The sequence below is a fragment of the Asterias amurensis genome, chromosome 3, assembly GCF_032118995.1.
Source record: "Asterias amurensis chromosome 3, ASM3211899v1".
Classification (NCBI taxonomy): domain Eukaryota; kingdom Metazoa; phylum Echinodermata; class Asteroidea; order Forcipulatida; family Asteriidae; genus Asterias; species Asterias amurensis.
In genome coordinates, this window is record NC_092650.1 from 19,755,003 (window position 1) to 19,782,398 (window position 27,396).

At 37.5% G+C, this 27,396-nt stretch overlaps 1 protein-coding gene across 1 annotated transcript in view; it reads right to left on the minus strand.

Moving 5' to 3' along the window:
• Positions 1 to 1,191: 1,191 nt before the first annotated feature.
• Positions 1,192 to 27,396, minus strand: part of LOC139935144 (sphingomyelin phosphodiesterase 3-like) — a 63,566-nt gene continuing 37,361 nt past the window's right edge. Inside the window, exons 3-6 of the mRNA XM_071929617.1 lie at positions 21,782 to 21,925; positions 8,549 to 8,702; positions 4,840 to 5,008; positions 1,192 to 1,368 (exon numbers count right to left, since the gene is read on the minus strand). Coding sequence (XP_071785718.1) covers positions 1,192 to 1,368; positions 4,840 to 5,008; positions 8,549 to 8,702; positions 21,782 to 21,925 — 644 coding nt within the window. The remainder of the gene's footprint in view (positions 1,369 to 4,839; positions 5,009 to 8,548; positions 8,703 to 21,781; positions 21,926 to 27,396) is intronic.

Here is a 27,396-nt window from a genome sequence, read left to right on the forward strand (position 1 = left end):
ATAGGTTTTTATATAGCACTTTATCACACCCTATCACACCCACGGGGCGTGTCAAAGTGCTCAATATTCTTTCCTGCAATGTATGCAGAGCTTCTTTTTTTATATTTTAAAGGCAGTGGACACTATTGGTAATCACTCAAAATAATCATCAGCTTAAAACCTTTCTTAATTACGAGTAATGGGGAGAGGTTGATAGTATAAAACATTGTGTGAAACGGCTCCCTCTGAAGTAACGTAGTTTTAGAGAAAGAAGTAATTTTCCACGAATTTGATTTCGAGTCCTCATAATTTCGAACTCGAGGTCTCGAAATCAAGCATCTGAAAGCACACAACTTCGTGTAACAAGGGTGTTTTTACTTTCACTATTATCACGCAACTTCGATGACCGATTGAGCTCAAATTTTTATGTTTGTTACTTTATGCATATATTGAGATACACCAAGTGAGAAGACTGGTCTTTGACAATTACCAATAGTGTCCATGTGTCTTTAAGTATGTCATCTATACCTTTACATAGCACCCTGGGACCGATCGCAATATGCTGCCTATTCAAACCAGCCAACCCCTTCTCTTTACGATAAGTGCATCTTTTAAACAGCGGATAAAGGATGATCTCAAATTATATAGAAATTACAGTTTTCTAATAGCTTGAGTCCATAGGAAACATAACAAAAAATATAACGAGTCTCTTACCTCACGTTAAAACATGGTAAAAACGTTTTTTCTGCAGAACTTTCCAAGCAAAATCTGAAAAAGGCGGGGTCATTACACAACACGCAGTACGTACGGCTTTATGTCCCATTTGAAGAATGCAGCAAGTGTCTTGAATAATGACACAAGTGTCATGATTGGGACTCGAACCCACAGATCAAAAACACCATAGCTTAAATTAGATGTTCTTATTCACTCAGCCACATCACGACACAATGACCATGCAGCTAAAGTACCGTTGTGTGATGTGGGGGGGGGGGGGGGGGGGGGGGAGGTTGTTCCATAACATAATCACCACAATATAGCTCTGTGACCACATCACATTACAGAAGTCTCAGGACCATGACTCTAACCCATACTCTGCTGATTAGAAACGACAGAGCTTGACTCTGGTGTGTTCTTATCCGCTCAGCCAATACCTCTCACAGTTATATAGAAGAGTGGTCAAGTGTGTCGGAACATAGGTATGTAACCCTATCATCAAACGGTAGTTTCATACATGATCTTGCAGGAGTGTGAACCCTCGCTGTCCGGGGTGACATCTTGGAGCCATTCCTGCATGGCGGCCGGTCCGATGGCTGCAGAGAATGTCATACTAAGAGGGATGTGATCTGTTAATGTGGCCAGCTGACTTACAAAGCTGTACTCCTCACAGATCTACGAGTTTCAAAAACAAAACAAAAAAAACCAAAAACGGATTAGATCATGGGTTAACTAAAAAAACAATTTATTAACTGGAGCATTTCCTTTTGGTGATTAATTTTAAAAAGAATTAACCATAACATCTTACTTGATAAGAAGCACTGCAGTTGTTGATATAAATAACAATAGTAATAACTAGTATTTACTACGCTCTCCAAAAAAAACCCCATACAACTGAACTAATATGAATAGGAATTCATGATTCCATTCTAAATCTAAGGAATGTGGTTTAGAGAAAGGAGTTAAAAAAGTTCACTCTGAGTATGCTTCTCAGATTATGTTGTGGACATAACCGTTCAGGATCTTAAAAATGAAAATAAATTTTCCCAGGTTAGTTTCATTTTATACATCTACATAATAGGGTTACCACAATCAAATGGTTAAGGAAAACAAAGGTATACCTTGCCTTTGAGCTGTTTAAAGACAGTGGACACTATTGGTAATTGTCAAATACCAGTCTTCTCACTTGCTGTATCTCAACATGTCATCAAAGTTGCGAGATAATAATGAAAGAAAAAACACCCTTGTCACACAAAGTTGTGTGCATTTTTAATGCTTGATTTCGAGACCTCAAGTTCTAAATCTGAGGTCTCGAAATCAAATTCGAGGAAAATTACTTCTTTCTCGAAAACTACGTTACTTCAGACGGAGCTGTTTCTCACAATGTTTTATACCATCAACCTCTCCCCATTACTCGTTGCCAAGTAACTTTTTTGCTAATTTTTTTGTTTAGTAACTACCAATAGTGTCCACTGCCTTTAAGCATAATTCCCAAAGTGAGGGTAAAAATTTGAGTCAAACTGATTGATTTCATTAACGTAGGACACTACAATAGACCTATGTAAAACAAGCTTTAAACAATATTGGGTTACTAAAACATTCATTGTACAAAACAATACATTTTCTTTTCCTAGAAATAGCGCTTTATACATATAGGCCTCAATGATAAACAAATTAAATCAAAAGACAAAATTAAAATAATTGAAGGTACCTGTATACTTTGCCTGTAAGGAAAGAAAGCAATGGCACAAATTGATTAACCATAGGACCATTTGTTCCTGTTTAACCATCACCATACACACAGACATGGCAAATTGTTGAATATGTTTTACCAAAAACAAAATTGTGAAAGTTTCTAAAAGAAAAATGTGAAACAGAAGTTTTGTTTTGTTTCAGAGTCGTACATCGTAAACGTTTGTACTTTTTTGTTCGAGTAAAAACATGTCAGATCTTTGAGCCGTTTTGTGGCCGCTATTTGCATTTTGGTAAAGTCACTTTCAACCGACCGCTAAGTGTAAAGGCACTGGACACCTTTGGCAAATTGTCAAAGACCGTCTTCTCACTAGGTGTATCTCAACATATGGATAAATAAAATACCTGTGAAAATTTGAACTCATTTGGTCGTCGAAGTTGCGAGAGAATTGTGGAAGAAAAAACACCTTTGTCACCAAAGTTTGTGTGCTTCAGATGCTTGAACTCGAGAGCTCAGCTGAGGTCTAAAAATTCCATTCAAATATTTTAATGAGAAACTACTTCGTTATAAAAAACTACATTACTTCAGAGGGAGCCGTTTCTCACAATGTTTTATACCATCAACAGCTCGCCATTACCAAGTAGGTTTTTATGCTAACAATTATTTTGAGTAATTAACATTAACAGTGCCATTAAGGAAGATTCTTTTGAAGGAGGGTTTAAAAAAGGCTAAGACTAATTTTTGCTTCAGAATGGTATTGCACAGAAGTGCATCACAATGATGGTAAATACATATCTCAATTATGTGCTATGGTTAGAAAAAAACTTAATTTTCTTTGGTTTTCGGTCTGGAAAAGTGTCACAAGATTGCTTACCCGAATGTCCCAAGTACATGTAGCCTACAGACTGGGTATACCCAAGATTGCTTACCCGAATGTCCCAAGTACATGCAGCCTACAGACTGGGTATACACAATGATTTTATCTGTGCCTCATTTTACGCTCAAATTATACTGGCAAAAAAATCACCTTTTCAGAGATTCATGGGGCAAGCAAGAAAGATAGGTCAAAAACACGTGCAGAGACTCTCACGTTACATACGAGCCTGCTTTGATTTCGTTAGGCTTCATTGCCGCGGGTGTAGGGTGTCGCAAAATATTAAAACAAATTGATGCAAATAATACACTCTTGAGTTTAAAAGGTTATTGCACCTCCATCTATACATTTCAGATGATCAAAGAAGTAAGGGGGAAAATAAGGGAAGAAAATCAATTTGGCATTTCAGGAGATTTATATCATGGAGTGTCAATGAGAGAGGGATCGCTATCATGGGTGCGGCCATTTTGTATTTCTGCCTTTCATTTTCTATAAAGGCCAAATCCGAAATGGCTGCTACAGCTATTGCTACCACTGTTACTGAAAGGTGTTGAAAGATGTCCTACACCTAAATGAATGATGGCGATCCAGCCATACCGGGGGTTCCTGGTGGAATCCCTGGTTTCTTACCGGAATCACAGTTTTGGTTATTCGGAAGAACCAGGATTCCAATAGAGGCAGTTAGAATCCTATATTTAGCAAGGGGCAACAATTTAATAGATGTTAGTTTTGCATCAGGGATGAATACATGGGTGCTTTTCTTCGATCCCTCTGGGTTTTTCTCTGGATGGGTCACTATTTGAAGTATTCTGAATATGCCACGGGCATCTATTTGCCTTTTCACTCACATCCATCTCGCCTTTTCCCTGTTTAAATCAATAAATCAATGTAACCAAAAAATGTGGCTGACTGGAGGGCAAAATAAAGTCTGGCTCTGTGGTACATTGTTCTTAATACACACAGGAAACATAACAAATATTTAAGCATCATCATAAAAACAAAAGAGAAAACAATTTTAGCGTAAATTCAATGGTACAATTTAAACAGTTTCCATATAATTTGTTTGTTGTATTTTAAATCTTCAAATTAAAGAACCCTCGGAGACCTGAAGATACCTGTGAAGAGAACTTCATATGAGAACAAGTTTTAGTTGCGAGAGGGAAAACCATAAACGGGTAAACCCAGGTAGGGACTGAAAACCAAATCCAAATGCAAGGCTCCGGTCTGAGGTGGGATTCGAACCGGGGTCCACAGAGGTGAAAGGCAGGGTAAGAAATGACAGACAGCCCGTATAAATAAGCCTTATTACCCAAACAAAAATTCAGATCATAAAGACAAAAAAGTGTTTCATTTGAAGTATGGAAAATGTAAGCAGCACCTGCAGAACAATTCCGAACCGCAACAAAAGTTAAAAACAAACTGAGGTTCCATGTTAGGAGCCAAAATTCCATAAAGCTACAAATTAGACACTACATTATGCTTTTAAATTGCCGTTATAAGAAAATAGCAAGGATGCTTATAGAATACTTAACAAGGATTTTAATCAAGAGGTGAAAGAGGATAATGATTAAGACGCTACCTGCTGCATATGTGTCCTATGGTTACTATAAAGAATATAATCCACTCTGCGCCTCCCGCTGCTCTCATTTTGGGCGCTGTCTGACGTACCCCATCGGACTCCGTCACCAGCATCAAATACATCGGCATCCTCCAGGTACACACCTCGCTGCTGGGTGTCTTCTAAAGCACTGAAGAGAAGAAAAAACACATAATTTTTTTTATAAATTGTTTGGTATTTCCTTGAAATACATTCAATGGTCATAGAAACCTTGAAGATGTTGGGCAGTCAGGTTGGCGTACAGGGGCTAATTTCATAGAGCTGCTTAGCACAAAAATTTGCTTTGCGTGAAATGTCTTTCTTGTTAAAAACAGGAGTACCAACCAAGTTTCGTATTGTTGCATATAATTAATTGTTACATGTATTCAGCTGTTGTTTGCTTATTCTGAAAATCACGTGGAAATTTGGTTGGTACTCTTATTTTTACCAAGGCAAAAAATTTCATGCTAAGCAAATTGTGTGCTTAGCAGCTATATGAAATTGGGCCCTGGGGTGGATTTCACAAAGGTAGTCCTAACTTAGGACTAGTCTTAAGCAATGCTAAGAGATAGGACTGGTCCTAAGTTAGGATGAGTTACTGGTCCTAACTTAGGACTGGTCCTATCTCTTAGCATTGCCTATAGGACTAGTCCTAAGTTAGGACTACCTTTGTGAAATCCACCCTGGTGTATTTCCTCGCCTTCCACCTCCAGATCCCAGATTGAAATACCACCAGGGGGCACTATGTTGGCTACGGTAACTTCTTCTCTCCTCGTCCAGTTGCTGAACAAGATTTGACGAAAATAATTGATGTAGAACTTTCTCAAAGTGGCAGAAACTTAAATAAAAGCCTTGCACAGCACACACATGATCCTGAAAAAACAGGGGAGTCATAGTTTTATTTTTAAAATATATTCTTGAAGCATTGTCTCAGCAATTAAACTAATACGTTTAACTATACCAATATAAACCACGAGGGAAACTGACTGGTAATTTTTTTTAATGAATTTTGGGGTTTGAACAAAAGAATTTACTAGAGTGGGATTCGAACCAATGACCTCCGGATAGTAATGAGTCTGATTCTACCTGGTAACTTAACCTATACCGAGTTACAACCTTTCCTATAATACCTTATACTATACTAACATGTTACAACGCAACCTTCAACAAAAACAGTTTTAAAGGCAGTGGACACTATTGGTAATTACTAAAAATAACTATTAGCATAAAACCTTATTGTTGACGAGTAATGGGGAGAGGTTGATAGTGTTAAAACATTGTGAGAAACGGCTCCTTCTGAAGTGACATAGTCTTCGAGAAAGAAGTAATTTTCCACGAATTTGATTTCGAGACCTCAGATTTAGAATTTGAGGTCTCGAAATCAACATGTGACAAGGGTGTTTTTATTTCATTATTATCTCGCAACTTCGATGACCGATTGAGCTCAAATTTTCACAGGTTCGTTATTTATTGCATATGTTGAGATACACCGAGCGAGAAGACTGGTCTTTGACAATTACCAATAGTGTCCAGTGTCTTTAAAAACCTTGTACACTAGTGAGTAACTTGTTCTTACTTTAAACAACCTTCAGTAAACCTTCTATCAGAATAACAAGCTTGTACCAGGTAACCAACCTTCTACCAAGAGTTATTAACTTCTTCTGTTATAAGATTATTTACAAACGGTAAGCAGAGTCATGATATTGTGCCCAGCTCTTGATCTACACCATTCAACTCAACGTTTATGTCTGTTGGAACTGTGAGATTTTACAGTCATAAACTAATCAGTGGTAAAAATATACAAGTCATCAATCAGAAAACATAAGCAATATACAGTGAAGAAATGTAAACAGTCACTGAGAAACAACCTAGTCCTACTGACACATCCAACAAACTGGTAACCCTGATACGGATACCAACGTACAAAGACAGGATATGGATCAATAAACTAGATACACACAGAGAACTAATCACACAAGTTCAAGCGATTCATTATGGACACAGACAGACAAACAAAGAAAACAGAACAGACCGAAACAAAGAAGGCTGCAGTGGGGAGAAAGCGTTAAAAGGAGAGTGAGAAAAAGTCTTCTGTGTGACAACATTTTGAATCTAGGGTGGATTTCACAAAGGTAGTCCTAACTTAGGACTAGTCCTAGGCAATGCTAAGAGATAGGACCAGTCCTAAGTTAGGATGAGTTACTGATGGTCCTAACTTAAGTTAGGATGAGTTACTGGTCCTAACTTAGGACTGGTCCTATCTCTTAGCATTGCATAGGACTAGTCCTAAGTTAGGACTACCTTTGTGGGCACACTTCTCAGATTGTGTCATCCTATTAGGGATTATTATTCCTGCGGGAACATATTCATCACAGATTTTCGGTGACATCTCAAAAACTCAGCACCTTTTGTAGAAATTTTCACATTTTAAGTTTTATTGTGTACATTAACATTATATACAGTCAAACGGCTCCAAAAACCAAAGGAATACTTTGCCTTAAAAGCACTTATATTGAAGATCATCCCATAGAAAATCTATCGATAAACCACATCTTCATGTATCAGCCACTAGCTGAGTAGCCTGGGCGATCACTTTATCATTTTGGATAAAAAAACAAAAATCCCGAACCTTCAAATTTGAAACTTGATCCAGAAAGTCATTATAAGTATTACAGCGATGCAAAGAAAACGCACGCGCACACCACGCAGAAATCACAGAAAACCTATTTGTGACAATAGCCTCCAACATGTTGCTGGTCAGTGACACAATAATACGCCGAGGGGCAAGTTTACACAAGCAATGTGGACGAACGGAGATTGAAACAGGTGATGCCTCTAGCTAGGAAGAGGGCAAACAAAATGATAAAAGTTTATCTTTTTAAATTCTAGCAGGGAGATCGTCTTCAAGGTTTATGAAGTATGGGTTTACTTATCGAGAGACGAAGATTGTTAAATTTGCATCTGAAATTTACTTAAAATAATATCATTCACGAAGAGATGCAAAAGCAAGCTTATGCGGCACCATTTAGGTCCGGGCTACATTTAGGGCATGTTTTAACTACATTTAGGTCCGGGCTACATTTAGGTACATGTTTGGGGCTACATTTAGGTCCGGGCGACATTTAGAGCATGTTTTGGGCTGCATTTAGGTCCGGGCTACATTTTAGTACATGTTTTGGGCTACATTTAGGTCCGGGCTACATTTAGAGCATGTTTTGACTACATTTAGGTCCGGGCTACATTTAGGGCTCGGGTTACATTATGGTGCCGAACACAAGCTCGACCAAGTTTGTGCTTCTTAGGAAAATCTATTTAGGAAAATCATATTTTTTTGTAAAATATTGTTTCGGAGAGACTCTCAGTCCCTTTATCATTGACCTTTTACTAAACATAAAAATTGATAAGTTTGTTCATATATAAAAATAATATCGAAGTCTATATAGCACGAATCTATACCAACAAGGTACTCGAGGTTAGTATATACTTTTTTTATTTTACAGAAATAACTGAAAGCTAGGTTATTGAAGTTATGAATTCTGAGACCCAACTATGTAGGTTGACAAGGTGCTATGGCGCTTATAGCAGCCACAGCCAAACCCTTCCCCTTTCGATAAGTTTACTGGGTTTTTTTTTTTACGCGCGCAACACACACAGCTAATGGCTAAGGTGTTTGATTATCGTAATTATGTACCTTTGTAAGCCTTCCGGAGTGCATATCTCATCGTCCTGGAGACATTTCTTCCTGAGTATGGTACCGACTGTCCAGGGTCTGTCTAGCCCCGGCCTCTGCCTGCATGGATCATGGTAGATGAGGAAAACAGGGTGGCTCCAATCTGGCATATCACCTGATTAAATGAAACAAATCACAGGAAAATTGTACATATATAAGTCCAGGAGTCAGAGTGTTTTTGGGAAAAAATAAATAAATAAAATCAAAACCAGAAAAACAAACTAAAACAAACAAAACTCAACGCCCCAACAATTATTTACACTCTTTCCCACAACAAAGAGAAGATAAAGAATGTCACACTTCCAGTTTACATATTTTTGTCACATCTATGTGAGTTACATATTATTGATGACTCAGAGCAAAATAAGTCTAATAAACCTAATAACCATTTGTACATATACAATTTAGGTATTATAAGTACTTTTTGCCTCAAAATCACATGGAAATATAATTTTTTTTCTTCAAACATATAGAGTATATGTTTCTGCTTCGAGAATCCGGAATACACTACACATTTTGACATGAAGAGAAAAGTTCTCTTCTAAAACATGACGTCATCCCAACAATTTTTCCAGCTAGTGGGGAAGCCGAAGAAGGTACCTAAAAGACGTAACGAACCTAAATCAGGTATTGTTTCAACTTTGAGGGCATGTTTTTAGCTTGCGCCAAGCGTGACTATCTTGTGTTGGCACTGCATGTGATTCATCGCGCCTCGACTGACGTCACGAACAGCGCTCTCTCGGGTCGGGCTTATTTTCAAGTAAATAACATGGAAGCTAATTTTTTTAAACCTTAGTTAATTGTTTATTCATTTTCCACTCATCAAAACACATATTTTAGTGACAAAAGCTTTATTTTTACAAAATACTACTTCAGGTGACTTTAAGTCATCGTTGTATATACGTCCTTTCTGCTTTAAGCCTACTGCCGTCGATTTCACAAAGAGTTAGGACTCGTGTTATCTCGAGTTAGGACGAGTAACTCGTCCTAACTTAGGATTAATCTTAAGGTCTGCATGCTACAGTGCAGGGTTGGGACTCGTCCTAAGTCCTAAGATTAGTCGTAAGTTAGGAAGAGTTCCGAGACGCTTTTCTGAGAAACCTTTGGCTTCACAACCAGAATATGAAATGAAAATGAAATGAAATGAAACAAAAAGCTGCGAACGTCAATTTTTTTTTTTCATAATGAAAGCTCATTGATCACAAACTTCATCCCAGAAAATCCAGTGAAATTTAAAATGCATTTGAGAAAACACCAATTATATAACATTATTAATAAATTATGTTAATATTTGTGTGTGAAGTTCATCGTCACTATACAGCTCTGATTCAATGCAATAGCAAATGTAAGGCATGTTTTTTTTCTTCATTACAACCATAGAAACATTATACAACTGGGCTGGTTAATATGTATAACCTACAAAATCACTGGTTATTAACAATGCATTGAAGATGGTAGAAATTATTCTAAATTATTAGTAGACTTGTGGGGGCTTTCATCTGCACACTCCACAGCTCTGATACGATGCGGGCGCAAAATATCAGCTGGCCGAGCAATTGCTACCGCTTCTCTGCCGGAAATTGTCAAAGGAGAGTGCCCCCGGAGCTGGGGGGGGGGGGGGGGCTCAACAAACTAATATTAATTTGCTCAACAACTTCTTCAAAATTATTGTCAATATTGGCACTTGTTTGAGCAAATAACTGGACAACCTCTGTTCTGAAGGGTCCTCAGAAACGGGGGTTGAATCAAGTTAGTCTGGGGGGGGGGGGGGGGGGCACGGCATGGTGAGGAAAAATGCAGACTTGGTTAAACTTAAAGGGAAGGTACACGTTTGGTAATTACTCAAACAAATATTAACTTAAAAACTGACTTGGTAACGAGGATTGAAGAGATGTTGATGGTATACAACATTGTGGGCAACGAATCCCTCCGAAGTAACGTAGTTTTTGAGAAAGAGGTAATTTCTCACTATAATAAGAAAAGACTTCTAGCTAGAAGTCTTTTATTCTTTTCTTAGGGTGTTTTTACTTTCATCATTTTTTTCGCAACTTCGATGACCAATTGAGCCGAAATTTTTCACAGGCTTGTTATTTTATGGTTATGATGGGATACACCGAGTGAGAAGACTGGTCTTTGACAATTACCAAACATTTACGTTCCCTTTAAAGACATTGGACACTATTGGTAATTGTCAAAGACCAGTCTTCTCACTTGGTGAATCTCAACATATGCATAAAATAACAAACCTGTGAAAATTTGAGCTCAATCGGTCGTCGAAGTTGCGAGATAATAATGAAAGAAAAAACACCCTTGTCACACGAAGTTGTGTGCTTTCAGATGCTTGATTTTGAGACCTCAAATTCTAAATCTGAGATCTCGAAATAAAATTAGTGGAAAATTACTTCTTTCTCTAAAACTACGTCACCTCAGAGGGAGCCGTTTCACACAATGTTTTATACTATCAACCTCTCCCCGTTACTCGTTACCAAGTAAGGTTTTATCCCAATAATTATTTTAAGTAATTACCAATAGTGTCCACTGCCTTTAAAGGCGAAGTATATCTTTGGTTTTTGGAACTGATTGATTGTTTTAACCCTATATACCTCTGAATTTATGTTGAGATATTGCTAACAATCCAGAGCGAATATCACGCTGGTAGAATATTCCCGAATAGGAACACACAGTATTCAGAAGCTTTACTCTCAGATTTAAATTTTTGGGGCAAACCCGCATAATTTTCAGTCAACCCTCGAAAATATTGGAATCAATTCATAACATTCGTTTATTCATTCACATTCACTTTTAGGGGTAAAAAAAATTTGCAAACAATTTGAAGGGAATACTTTCTTTAAAATAACTTAGACTCTAAACAGCTGCAACACTTTTCACTAAGCAATTAAGATTTTTGTTTTGTTTTAATAATGACCCGTGCTTCGATTCTCTTGATAACAGATTGATAGACATGGTACAAAAAACAAATAAAGAAACAAACATCCAAGCACCCCCCAGAAGACCCCCCCCCCCGAAAAAAAAACAAAAAAAAAAAAACCACTTCAACTCAGCACTTCTATCAAAAGTTTCAACTAAAACTGACTAAATTTAGAATTTGTAATAAAAAACCACTAATGGAAGTGAATCCACTATAATTACCATTTATCTCCGGAAATTACCCAGCATCAATAAATTTTATATTTTATTGCCGCCAATCAATCATGAGGCTAGAAAAAGATAAAATTGAAATTAAAATCGTGCAACCACTTAAAAATATTCGCTGAACCGTACTACGGCAGCCAAACTGATACAAACATGCTTAGATCTCCTGGGGGTAATTTTGGAACATGGCGTCAGGATTGAATTTTTTAAACATTCTTTGTCTCTCATCATAAATGGCAGTGTCAAGCTCCTCCAGCAAATCAAAAACACATGTTTTATTATCTATAGCTTCAGGTGGTGTTTCTCTAGTAGAGATTTTTATGTAAGTGATCCAACATGGGTATTCATTGACAGTTATAGATGGAGTGTTTTATAGCATCAATAAGTTAAAGGAAATATATACGTTTGGTAATGACTCTGAATGTTAATAATATAAAAACTAAATAAATATTTGGTTTGAAATGTCTATAATAATTCTTTTAATGAATACAAGCAGAACAAAATCAGCGCATAACACTTAAAAAAAGCACCATATTGAAGGAAAACATAAAGAAAACATATGAATCGCACGGCCACACAGTTTTCAGAGTGTATAAGAGGAAAGCCCTGTCTATACTTCCTGCAAATGCTATATACAAATTTTGCTGACACAAATCTGCAACAAATAATTTGCTGCGAAACAGAAAAACATTCGCTGTGAGGGCAGCCATGTGACGTCAAAATTCGTCTACCATTCAGACCAAGTATGAACCTTTAATATTTTGGGCTTTGTCATTTGCCCCCTAAAATGAGTAATCAATCAATGTGTCCGAATGATCAATTTATCACTCTAAGACACTGGACACACTATTGGTAATTGTCAAAGACCAGGCTTCTCACTTGGTGTAGCTCAGCATTATACATAAAATAACAAACCTACGAAAATTTGAGCTCAATTGGTCGTCGGAGTTACGAGATAACTATGATTATGAAAGAAAAAACATCCTTGTCACACGAAATTGTGTGCTTTCTCTTGCTTGATTTCGAGACCTCAAATTCCAAATCTGAGGTCTTGAAATCAAATTCGTGGAAAATTACTTCTTTTTTGAAAACTACGTCACTTCAGAGGGAGCCGTTTCTCACAATGTTTTTTTATATAATCAACCTCTCCCCATTACTCGTTACCGAGTGAGGTTTTATACTTATAATTATTTTGAGTAATTACCAATAGTGTCAACTGCCTTTAAGGCAAAGTATTCCTTTGGTTTTTGGAGCCGTTTGACTGTATATAATGTTAATGTAATCAATAAAACTAAAATGTGAAAATTTCGTGGTGTGTTTTTGAGATGTCACCGAAAATCTGTGATGAATATGTTCCCGCAGGAATAATCATCCCTAATAGGATGACACAATCTGAGAAGTGTGCCCACAAAGGTAGTCCTAACTTAGGATTAGTCCTATGCAATGCTAAGAGATAGGACCAGTCCTAAGTTAGGACCAGTAACTCATTCTTACTTAGGACTGGTCCTATCTCTTAGCATTGCCTATGACTAGTCCTAAGTTAGTGTCCGCTGCCTTTGAATATGCACACAAGGGTTAAACAAGCACGCATTCAGGCTCCAATATTCACAAAATATGCATTGCTGTAAATTTGAAGGTAACAACACGTCCCGGGGGGTATTGGCCAGGAGGGGATAAGTCTGTTATTGCCCCCAGCCACAATTATATCCTAACATTAAAACCTACGTCTCACAAAGATAAAAAACATTTAAACAATAATTAAGTTGTTTCCTGGAACAAAATGTGAGAATTTAGAATATATAATTTAATAAAAAACACTGCGAGAGATGAAGGAGAGCAGACTGAATAGTCTGAAAAGGTTTGCGAAACCATCGCTCAAACTGAGCCAGAGAGAACAAAATTGATCAATCTTGATCTTGTTTCTGTCATGTTCCTCCGTCGCTCTCAGCTATTGCTGGATGATAAATGAACGACTCTACATTAAAGGCAGTGGACACTATTGGTAATTGTCGAAGACTAGCCTTCACAGTTGGTGTATCTAAACATATGCATAAACTAACAAACCTATGAAAATTTGAGCTCAATCGGTCATCGAACTTGCGAGATAATAATGAAAGGAAAAAACACCATAGTCACACGAAGTTGTGTGCGTTGAGATGGTTGATTTCGAGACCTCAAGTTCTAAATCTGAGGTCTCGAAATCAAATTCGTGGAAAATTACTTCTTTCTCACAATGTTTTATACCATCAACCTCTCCCCATTACTTGTTACCAAGTAAGGTTTTATGCCAAAAATTATTTTGAGTAATTACCAATAGTGTCCACTGCGTCCATTTGCTCACATAAAAGGCACTGTACACTATTGGTAATTACTCAAATTAACTGTGAGCATAAAACTTACTTGGTAACGAGCAATAGACTGCTTGTGAGAAACGGCTCCCACTGAAATGACGTAATTTCTTTAGAAAGAAATAATTTCCCACCAAAATATTTGAACTGAATTCAAGACGTTAGCTGACGTCTCGAATTCAAGCATCTCAAAGCACACTTGTGTTAACAGCAAAGGTGTGTTATCTTTAATTTCTCGCAACTTCAACGACCAATTGAGTTCAACTTTGTTTACGTATATGGTGGGGATACACCAATTACCAAAGGTGTCATGTGCCTTTAAGTACTTTGCTCACACTTATAAGAATCAGCTGACTGCTAGCCCAGGGGTGGATTTCACAAAGGTAGTCCTAACTTAGGACTAGTCCTAGGCAATGCTAAGAGATAGGACCAGTCCTAAGTTAGGATGAGTTACTGGTCCTAACTTAGGACCAACCATCTCTTAGCATTGCCTAGGACTAGTCTTAAGTTAGGACTACCTTTGTGAAATCCACCCCTGGGGTGGATTTCACAAAGGTAGTCCTAACTTAGGACTAGTCCTAGGCAATGCTATGAGATAGGACCAGTCCTAATATAGGATGAGTTACTGGTCCTAACTTAGGACCAGTCCTATCTCTTAGCATTGCCTAGGACTAGTCCTAAGTTAGGACTACCTTTGTGAAATCCACCCCAGGTCCATTATGGAGCAAAGTCTTTACAAAAAGATTCAGGAAAAGCAGGAAAAACTCTAACACAAGTGCAGGTGGGTTAAAGGGTGCTACAACATTGGTAAATGCTCACAGATTTGGACACGACTTAAATTGTTTAAAGATAGTCATGGTGGTAAAAATTCCTTAAAATAGTTTTGCTTAAAATGCTGAATTGTTTTTTAGAAAATGAGTAAAAACTGTTCTCCATCGCGTCTGCCGGCCAAAACCTGATGTTTAAAAACAGTGTATTTAATAATGCAATCTAACATTTCCTGTTTTCACTTGTACCTTGACGACTTTTACCCGTGGTTTTTTTTGGTCTGCATGTTCGACTAGCTTTCCTTTTTATCTTCTTGGCTTGGTGTTCAAAATATCTGCAATTCAGATTTTGGCTGCTATGGAACATTTTTCATAAGTAAAACCACCAATGAATGATTGAATGAACACTAATTCACTTAACCTCACTCAAAGTAAAGTGGTTACAAATGTAGTCATCCAAATTAAAGTATTTAAACACTTTGAATAATTCAGTCCGGTGTCATTGATATATGTTTTTTTTTATCAATTCACAAAATGTATAGAGAACTTAATATCTGTTTCATTTTCCGAAAACATGGTTGATACTAAAAGGGGGTATATGCCCTTGCCTGAACAAGCTATTCTGATGATGTTGTTTTTGAGTTGGCTGATATGTTTTCATTGGTACTATTGCAACCATCCGCTGTCGCTATTGCCGTATCACGTTGCATACAACGGGATGCCAGTGAATGGCGGGTGTGATCAGGTTGCATGTACACATCGGGATGTCAGCGAATGGCCAGTTTGAGGACGCTTGGGACAGGAGCTGAACAAGTTTGCAAGAGGATTACAGCATCTGCAAGATGATTACAGCATCTCTAAATGGAATTTTCAGATCTGTAGATTCAACTCAAATTGATTCAGCTCAAACATCATTTCAATATTACAAAATGTTATGATACACAATGAAACAGAAGCAAATATGGAGGCCTTTCAAAAGACCAAAAGTCTTGTATAGAAATACTTTGATAAATTGAAACTGAACCTAACTTTCAATAGATTTTGCATCATGGGTAAAGATATAATTACCTATTACACTGATGTGTTTTAAAAAAGCCAAGGATAGTTTTTTTTCATAAACTCTGGGAAAAGGCTGTATATTGACCCCATCACACGCGGCGACCAATGCCAAGCTCACCATGTTGGTGGGCAGTTTAGGTGTACGTGTATTAACGCCGCGTCGCCTAAAATGCACACTTTCGCTGCATACCGCGCAGCATAGAGTTATATATAAAAACGCACAGTGAAATTGCCCACCTGTATGGCGCGTTCAAGATTTTTCTGCTGATGACGTCAGGTGAAATGGGTCAATAGTTCTTAATACACATCAGTGTATGTTATACAAAATGATAGATTTTAACAGATTGTACAGGACTACTAACTGGGCCAACAACTAAACGTCTCATCCGAAGGACGAAGCAACAATGATGGTATTGCTTAAGACACACGTGTCATGACCTGGGCCCAGTTTCATGGCTCTGCTTACCGTAAGCACAGAATCGGCGCTTACGGAAGCAGGGAATTCTGTGCTTACGGAAAGCCTATTTCACGGGTTAGCGGCGATTTTTGGCGTCTGCGCTTGTGTACTCCACGTTACTAGTCATTCTACGCTTACAAGGCTAGCGCATAAATTCGGCGCTTGCACATAAACGGGGAATCGTTATCGTAAGCGCAGAATTCGGTGGTAAGCAGAGCCATGAAATTGGGCCCAGGACTTGAACCCACACCTTGACTGATTTTCCACGATGCGCCACATACATTAAAATGACATTTATCCAGGTTATCTAAAACTCTTTTACTGTCGTTAATTGGTTTGATTAGCAGCAATTGTGCCAGTGCACCTTGTATAAACCATTACATGGTGCCATGTAAAGGAATAGGTCTTACACTTCAAGCTCCAAAATACCTGAAGCGCCTTGAAGCTTCTTGAGCGTCACTGAGTGACGGATATGAGCACTGTATAAGAAGCCACTATTATTATATTTTTTCATTTCTTAAAGGCAGGGGACACTATTGGTAATTACTCAAAATAGTTATTAGCACAAAACCTTGGTAACGAGCAATGGAGAGCTGTCGATAGTATAAAACAATGTGAGAAACAGCTCCCTCTGAAGTGCCATAGTTTTCGAGAAAGAAATAATTTTCCGCGAGTTTGGAATTTGAGGTCTCGAAATCAAGCATCTGAAAGCACACAACTTCATGTGACAAGGTGTTTTTTCTTTCATTATTATCTCCTCGCAACTTCGACGACCAATTGAGCTCAAATTTTCACAGGTTTGTTATTCTATGCATATTTTTGAGGCACACCAAGTGAGAAGAATGGTCTTTGACAATTACCAATAGTGTCCAGGGTCTTTAACATCGTTCAATTTTGGTTCAGCATAACAATGACCTAAAATCATCACCACTTGAAGAGTAGCGCTTTGGATTATCATGGATGTGATAGGCTGTTGAAAAAAATCTGGACTGTGAACGGAAAGCGTGAAAGCTTGCGAGCGCGAAGCCTGATTTACATACATTCATATTCGGTTTTAAAAACCTTACTCTGCAATCTGAGGCAGTCTATATGGTTTTATGTATGCTTTTATTTTTATTTTTAGGGGATAACAAAAAAACAGACTTCTGGTTAAAAGTAGAGAAATCACATCCCTGACTATCTATTTTCTCATCACAAGACTGAATGATTGAAATGAAGAGTATCACAATATTGTATTCATATATCCATCATATTATTGTGCAATCGGTCAGAAGAAGAAATAATATAATTGCTTCCTGGGATTGAAGATGTTTGTCCTTGGGTCGGACGGAGCAGCAAGCTACAAACCAAGTTCGCAGCTAGGGGTCATGTAATATTCTCCCGCATTTGTTGCACTGTAGAATTTGTTCATTGACAAATTTTGTTCAATAAATAAATCAAAATAAATAAATAAATGTATTAAAGCCATTATACACTTTCGGTAAACAGTATTGTCCAAGTCCCACACTTCGTGTATCACAACTTATAAATAAAATAACAATCCTGTGGAAATTTAGGCTCAATCGGACATCGGAGTCGGGAGAAAATAACGGGAAAACCCACTCCTGTTTTCGCGCGTTTCGCCGTGTCATGACATGTGTTTATAACAAATCCGTAATTCTCGTTAACGAGAATTTACATTGTTTTACCGTTTTCTCAAAAAGTAAAGCATTTCATGGACTAATATTTCAAGAGAAGTCTTTCACCATTACCTTTTGTAAACCCTGTAAATTATTTGTAAATCTGTGAACTTTTTTTTTTTTCTGTACCGAAATGGTCCAATGGCTTTAAACCTGGCCTAAATAAATGGGTGAATAATTCAACGCAAGTCTTGAGGATCATCAGCAGTGCACATGCCTGGAAATTCATCTTTTTGAGAGTTCAATTTTCATTGTACAAAGGGCACTTTTATTGAAAAATCTTTAAGTCATGGTAAACTTTTGAAGGGGCAGGAAGGCCAGGGGGCAACTGAGTCCACGGCCTGTGTGGCCTATGCGTAATTACCAAGTAGTTTTTATGCTTACAATTACCAATGGATTATGAATAGTGTCGATGCCTTTAAAGGCAGTACACAACTGTTGGTAATTACTCAAAATAATTATTAGCATAGACTTTTCTTGGTGACGAGTAATGGGGAGAGCTTGGTGTTATAAAACATTGTGAGAAACAGCTCCCTCTGAAGTGCCATAGTTTTGGAGAAAGAAGTAATTTTCCACGAACTTGATTTCGAGACCTCAAGTTTAGAACTTGAGGTCTCGAAATCAACCATCTAAACGCACACAACGTCGTGTGACAAGGGTGTTTTCTTCTTTCATTATTATCTCGCAACTTTTATGACCGATTGAGCTCAAATGTTCACAGGTTTGTTATTTTATGCGTATGTTGAGATACACCAACTGTGAAGGCTAGTCTCTGACAATTACCAATAGTGTCCACTGCCTTTAATAAACTGACTCACGGTGATGCCAATCTAACTTGCACAAAGCAAGGACTCTACACACTGACTAATTATGAGGCAATCTGAAGGGTTCAATAAACATTCAAATTGACATTTAATTGATACAGAAGTCCATCCTTAGACAATGGTGGTCTTCTGGGGGCTCATTAGGGAAATTTCTACACCCTCAATTAATTCATCTAACACCTTAATTGGATGCTGTTAGGTTCAGGTGTTGTCATTGTTGCTTTGCAGGTTGTTGATGTGGAGGGCCGGTTGCCCACCTACCCCGACCGACCCCTCCCCCATCCCCTCTCAAACAAATAAATTAAAAACCTGAACCCAATCTCCTTTTTTCCTTTGAAGTAGAGGAGTAACCAAAAGGGGGGCAGGGGCAGAATCCCCCAAGAATCATTGCCCCATTCCCCAATAATTGAACAAATAAGTGCACTAGGCCCCCTACTGGTTGGTTCATTCTACGCCCCCTGCTCCTATATGGAAATGTCTGTTTACACCGCTGCTTTTGGAACCCCAAAATCTGCTGCTATAAAACAAACCTTAAAGGCAGTGGACACTGTTGGTAATTACTCAAAATAAGTGTTGGCATAAAAACTTTCTTGGTGACGAGTAATGGGGAGATGCCATAGTTTTCGAGAAAGAAGTAATTTTCCACGAATTTGATTTCGAGACCTCAGATTTAAAACTAGATGTCTCGAAATCAACCATCTAAACGCACACAACTTCGTGTAACAAGGGTTATTTTTCTTTCATTACTATCTCGCAACTTCGACGACCAATCGAGCTCAAATTTTCACAGGTTTGTTATTGTTTTTATGCATATGTTGAGATACACCAAGTGAGAAGACTGGTCTTTGACAATTACCATTAGTGTCCACTGCCTTTAAACAAACAAAAAACAGGAATACTGTTTATAGTGTGTTTGTTCAATAAAATATTAATTAATTTTTTGTTTACCACTTTTGAATTTTTTGTTATTATCAATTAAAACCAAAAGCATTTCTCATAACGACGCGGCATACGTCAACAATACAATACTTTGACGTCAGTTGTGGGCCGTTGATTTGTTATACCTCCATGCTGCAACAAAGCTGCTCTACAAAACACGACACATTGGTGATGACGCAAAAGGGCTTTTCACAAATCTTTCTAAAAAGCACCAGAGAAGGGTAATCAAAACAGTTTTTTTTTTGTACACAATTAAAATCTGTTAACTCTCTTCTGAACTCTTTTTCCTTGTTTGAAAACATTTTTATTCAAGTAGTCTTTAAAGGGTGTGGTACCTTTTGCAGATCGTTTTTGGCCATGACATGAACCCTACGCATTGTGAATGAAGATGTAATTATAATTTACCTGTCAAAGTTTCACCTTCGTTAGTCATCAAGTTTTTTGAGAAAATCACCAGTATTGGTAAATAGATTGTTTGCCAAAATAAATTATTTTCGTGACATTGTTTGACTCATATCTCAAAAATTACAGCACCTTATGTAAGTGATATTTTAAGGAAAGCTATCCATCACCATCATCGACAAACCATGTTTTACTGTATATTTTTGCGGACATTGTGCTGTGTAGTACCCAAACCCTTTAAAGCTATATGTCTTCTCTTTTCCCTCAACCCATACCCCCCCCGACTCCGTCAACCTTGCAAAGAGACTCTAAATCAAGTCGACTGATGTATTTATCTCCTGTTTTCTAGTAATGAGCTTTATCAAACAGTGTTACAAATTCACCACAGGTGTCACATGATGGGTTTGGAGTGTTAACGAACCCGGGCTGACTGAAAGTCGTATGCTTTGCTCAGTGGAGCAGACTCAAATCAGTGCTGACAAGGTCTAATAATAGGAGATCCAAGATGAGAAGATAATTTCGAACGAAAAATATATTTTCTTTCAGATCAAATCTTCTTTTTAAATTCTTCATCATAAAAAATAGGATTACAATTATTGCAACAGGATATCCGCACACTTCAAAAAGTCAAATTTAAGATTTTTTAAAACACCTTTTATGCTATAGACTCTTATACAAAAAAGTTCCACGTAGGGAAAATCCCTAAAACACAACCTTATAAATGCAGACAGTAATTCTTCTCAGATTCAAACTTTGGGGAATAGAAATTGATATATTTTTACAATACCATATTTCTTCAAGGTGAAATGTCTCTCACAAGCCATTATACTTTTTTTAAGCTATTGTAGCCTTCCAACCAAAGGTTATTGCCATTGATTTAAAGGGAAGGTACACGTTTGGTAATTACTCAAAACAAATATTAACTTAAAACCTGACTTGGTAACGATCGAGCATTGGAGAGCTGTTGATAGTATAAAACAGTGTGGGAAACGATTCCCTCTACGTTAACGTAGTTTTTGAGAAATAGGTAATTTCTCACTAAAATAATTTCCCTTCGGAAATCACACAAATTCGTCCAACAAGGGTGTTTTTTCTTTCATCATTTTTTCGCAACTTCGACGACCGATTGATCCACACATTACCACATACCATAAGCTCCTCGCAAACAGTTTCAGCTTTCAAAGGCAACCTCAAACTTATTTATTCTAGTGTATTATATTTGCTATTGTTTGTGTGTAAAGCGCATGGATCATTTCTTTGGAATTGCGCTATGTAAGAGCTTGTTTTATTATTACTTATTATTTATTATCCAAAATTTTCACAGGCTTGTTATTTTATGCTTATGTTGGGATACACCAAGTGAGATCACTGGTATTTGACAATTACCAAACGTGTACAGTGCCTTTAAAGAGTGATCCCAAACATATACCTTACCTTTAAATCAACAAATAACACAATACCGAACGGGGCAGACCTCATTTTGAAACTGTATGCCTGACATTGGGGTCTGAACTGGGAAACAACAGGCTGCTGAAACTAAAGAGAATTTATTGTTAACGTCCTTACCTGGGGACATATTGTCAAAGTTGAAGTTCCCACAGAGGAGGTCAAAGGCCACGAGTTCTGAGCAGCACTCCGTGTGGGTGCGGCTGTGAAAACTACTCAACCAATTCAAAATGGAGTCCAGCTGGTTCGAGCGTATGTTGGTTTCTGTCAAGAAAAAGAAGTATGAGAAAATAATTTTAGATAGTTTTATATTGTTATAAACCACAAGGGAAACTGACTGGGTAAATTTTCTAAATGATTTGGGGTTAATCAAAGAAAAATTGACTTGAGTGGGACTTGAACCAAAAAAAAGATTTATCGGTTGCATTAGCTGCTTACAAACCATAAGAATTCCTATACACCAATTCGGGCACGCACGTTTTGAGCACCGTGCGCCATTTGCTGCGGTGCTTCAGTGCAAAAAAAAAAAAAAAGATTATGCACAAAGACACCGCAGTTGTTATTTCTTTTTCTTTTTTCAGTCGAGGGCGCTACCAATTTTGTTTCATCGTATTGGTCTATTCATCTGGTATAAATGCAGGGAAATAAGTAGGATTTGAAACTCCAGCCTACAGGCTTCAACAAGCTAACCCCAGTTTATCCAGTTCCTGCCCTAGCTAGCCCACCACCAAGCCATTCCCATCTTCCAACAAATCCCTACAAGGCAGTAGTTAAGAAACATCCAGTAACAAATCCCTTAGACGATCAGAGCATACTGATCGCAATGTTAAGTCGATGAGTTCTTATGTAAATGAATATAATATAGGTTTTCTCGACCAATTTCGGAAAAAGAGCAGCCAATTTAACCATAAAGCTATTCTATTTCGCGCGCAATCGAATGCTACTGAAAAAGGTCATTCGATTCCGTTTTATGATTAGTCAAATGTAATGCTTCGTCATTCGATTTAACAAAATAATCATTCAATTTAACAATTCATCAAACAGCATTCAAATTCGCAGTCGCTTCTTGAGGCGTGTGTGTCTCGAAAAAGAATGACGATACGCTAAATTGAACATTGTGCTAAAGGAATTTGACTCGACTCAAAAACGAAATTGAATGGCCGAATTCTGAATTTGAAACGCAGTAACAACTGGAGAGGCAAAACAGCTTTAATTCGAACGCATGAAAATGAAATTGGCTGCTCATTTGCCGAATGTGACCGAGAAAACCTATATCAGCACAATGAAACAAACCACTGCAGGAAATACCAAAAGCTTTTTGAATCAAGCCCAAATTTCCATTAACCTTTAGCCCAAAGTCATAGGGCTGCTTGAGCACAATAATTAACTATTAAGCAAATTAGGCTTATTAAAATAAGATTACCAGCAAAATATACCATTATCACATGCACCATTTCTGACTTGTATTACGGTAGCTTGTGCTTAGCTTGCAATTTGGAAGCAACATTGTCTGATTATAAGCAGCAGTCTATAAAGATGGGCCCTGGTCCATCCCCCGTATCCAGATAGAGATTTACCCCCTCAATGCTTCCATTTTTTTTGCATATTTAATATTTTCATTATATATTTCTATTAATTCTACCACGATGAAACCAAGGATGCATCAGGGACTTAATCACTGTATACATAGCTCACAAGGAAGCCTGAGGATACCTGTAAACATGGGGGCTTGCTATGTGAAACACCGGGGTTAAAGGCAGTGGATACTGGTAATTACTCAAAATAATATTAGCATACAACCTTACATGGTAATGAGTAATGAGGAGAGGTTGATAGTATAAAACATTGTGAGAAACGGCTCCCTCTGAAGTGGAGTAGGTTTCGAGAAAGAAGCAATTTTCCACGAATTGATTTTGAGACCTCGGATTTAGAATTTGAGGTCTCGAAATCAAGCATTTCGTGACATGGGTGTTTTTCTTTCATTATTATCTCGCAACTTCGATGACCGATTGAGCTTGAAGTTGTTATTTTATGCATATGTTGAGATACAGCAAGTGAGAAAACTGGTCTTTGACAATTTTACCAATAGTGTCTAAATCACTGTAACTCACAAGCCTAGAGGATACCTGTAAACGAGGGGGCTTGTTATGTAAACTAGAAACACCGGGGTTAATACGTTTTACTAACTTGTGTTCTAGTTTCTTTTGCGTGCACTACCAATCCTAGAACACGAGACCTACGGCTTACATCCCATCTGAAGGACAAAGTAATTATGGTCAAATATCGGGCTCCAGGACTCTGTCTGGATCAGTACTCGAACAAACACTCTGCTGATCAGAAACACCATGCAGAGCTTGAGAACTGTGCTCTTAAAGCCATTGGACACTTAAGAACACAAATTAAAAGTTCCCAGATATACAAATAACTTACAGGGTTTACAGAAGGTAATGGTGAAAGACAGTCCTTGAAATATTATTCCATGAAATGCTTTACTTTTTGAGAAAATATTGAAACAAGATATCGAGATTAACAGATTTATTTTAAACACATGTCATGGCACGGCGAAACGTGCAGGAACAAAGAATGGGATGACCGATTGAGCCTAAATTTTCACAGGTTTTTTATTTTATAAATAATTTGTGATACCTGAAGTGTGGGCTTTTGGACAATACTGTTTACCGATGTTGTGCGATTGCTTTAACCGCTCGAACACAACACGCGCAACACAAACATTATATAGAGCATTTTCAAATGATAAATCATATCTATGAAAGATTGATTACGATAGACCTATTAAAGCCAGCTTACTCCATTATTAATGAGAAGTTCCATATAACTAACGTATATATCCCCAAGAATTAAACCATAGCCCCAATAAAATGAAATTACCTGCCAAGTTGCATGTTGACGAAGTAAACGAAAACTGTGACAATCACGGAACAATAACTCAATTACACCGGTCCGCGCTACCGTGTGTTTGTTATTAAACGCAGTCCCTGCAGTTTGTGAGCCGAATATATTTTTTCATTAGTGGGAAAGTATTATTACAGGGTATTGGGAGAATATTCCTAGAGTTACTTCACCTGGTGAGAATGGGAAAACGGGTCAGTGTGTTTGTTTTTGTTTGAACTATGGCGCAAGAATGAAATGCGTTGACTTTTTTCTTCTTCAGTCCCTCCGTCCAGCTTTACAAATTTCTGAGAAATAAATTCAACTCTCCGAAAAAAATGTGCATTGCCCCCCCCCCCGCCACCTTAAGTGTTGATTTGCACTGAAACATGTGTGTACCTGGTTAGCCTAGATTTTCTTTTCTCTACGGGCAATTGTACTTGGTGCAAAATTTACCAAATTTAAGTCCCAGATCTTCCGGCGTAACAATTTTCTGAGAAACAAATTCATCTCTTCGAAAAGAAATTTGCATTTTTTCCCCCGCCACCTGTTTACTTGCACTGAACTGCAAAAGGTGTGACCGCATTATTGAGTAAGGATTCTTCACACAGAGACTGTTGATTTGAACTGGACAAAAGAAAAATGTTTTTCTTTCACGCAGTGATCATCAAAAAAATCAATCGTCAGCAGACAAGGCGCACCGGAGGATAAGTCACACTGATGTTTGGGGGTCTAAAAAGTCAGAAAAAACGCGTCTTATCTCAGGAAAATACTGTACCTGGTACTTTTTTTTCTTTCTCTTCGGGCAATTGTATTTGACTCGAAATGTACACTGGACCGCAGGCCTGAGGCAAGTGGCGTCAGGCCAGTACACCTGCGATCGCACAAGACTTGTGGTGGTTTTTTTTTAACACAAAACCTCACCTCTTGTCATCTTTAATTAACAAAAAATATGTTTGAATGTTGACTTTGAGTCTGACAAATATCTTTAGATAGAGTTGATCAGTGTGAAAGTATAAACAAAATGATATGAATCTTGTCTTAGATCTTGTTAAAATCATAATATGTTTTAACTTGTGACAAGGTCCAGTAATAATAGTAAAATACATGCTCTGTTGGCTTGTGGATTTAAAAAAAATTCTACAAAACCTTTAAATCAAGGTGTTTTCTCAAATGAATATAAACCTGATTTCTCTCCACTTCTGTTAACTACAGAATCATTCATTTTGTGTGTTTTGTTGTCATTAAGCCTTGGACAAAGACAATGCTAATTTCAAAATGTCAGGCCAACTGATTTTTAAATTTACACCACAGATCCTTTTGGTTTATAAGCAGTTGTCAACAACTTTTTCTCTTGAATATAAACTATTTGAATCCGCAGTACAAAATGCCCGCCCTTCATCGACATGGTTGACATTGAGTTGCAGATATTTTCATCTTCTTACTGTGGGCTCATGATAAAATGTTAAGTCTATAGATTCACTTGATTTTGACTGTGTTAAAATGTTTCCCCCATATCTCTACACAGCATGGATGCAAGGCTGTAGCTAATGCATCACCCACTTAGCTGAAGTAGAAACGTTTACCATCCCATAGCACTCAGTAGGCAGTCTGAACATACATAAACCAATGTAACTTGAGTAGTATATCGATTGTTATGACAATAAATGTATGATAAAATATACACAAGTCTAAAAAAAAAAAAAAAAAACTGGGGCAAGTATACATAGCCTCTATATGCAGGCTATGTAAGGTGTATTGGAACTGCATCAGTACACAAGGTTGACCTGCTCATGAGATGCTCAGTGGATTTATACAGAGATGTAATCTAGGTATGGATAACATTTTAATCTCAAAATCTAGATAAAATAGGTATTGTAAGAACCCAACAGTGAGGGCTGCTGTCAGCACATGTTGACATATTTTTATGCTTATACCTAGCCCTATATAGGATAAGGACTTTTCCTCTGTACACAGATACAATACGAAAGTGTAGGGGCTAGTATTTTTATCAGTCATACTGGTCAGCTCATAATTACGCCTTGATTTCCCAAGCTGGACCATTCCATGTCAGAGAGGGATGTCATCAATATAATGGGACAATGATTTGATTGTGAGAGGGGCAAGACAAAACTCCAACAGCATTCTTCGTGTCCAAAATCGGTCTGTCAATTGTAAACGCAGCCACACTATAAAAAATTATCAATTTATTCAAACTTGCTCATCAGAACATGGACAGGTCGGTCCATTTCCAGGGAACTTTCTGTAGAACTACTGAGTGTTGGTAGCTCTGGTTAAGAAGGGGGCCCGAATACAATGTATGGAAAATGATGGTCATTCACCTTTTTCTATAAAAATAGGCCTACACACCAATCTTTACACGTCCATAAGAAAAAGTTGATTTACACATTGATGGAGTTTATGCATCAGTCACGTTGTGCATTTAAATTCTACAAACTGTTTGGCATCCATGTCTCAGTGATAAATAACACCATTATTCTTACTTATCCAAATTGACAATTATTGACATTCCCACATTTGATAATCATACAATGTAAAACAAAAAATTAACATGTACTTCACTTACCAAACTTTTAGTTCTACGAAATAAAGTTGATTTACACATTAATTTATTTAATTTATGCATTAGTCATTTCATTCATTTGAAATCTACACACTGTCTGGCATCCTTAGTTCAGTGATAAAATAAATAAATCATATTCCCCACTTATACAAAATGACACTTGATATTCCCACATTGATTATACTCATCAATTTACATAAATAAAATCCACACATCATAAATATTCTAATCCACGCGTTTCATCATCCTATCGCGTTGTCCT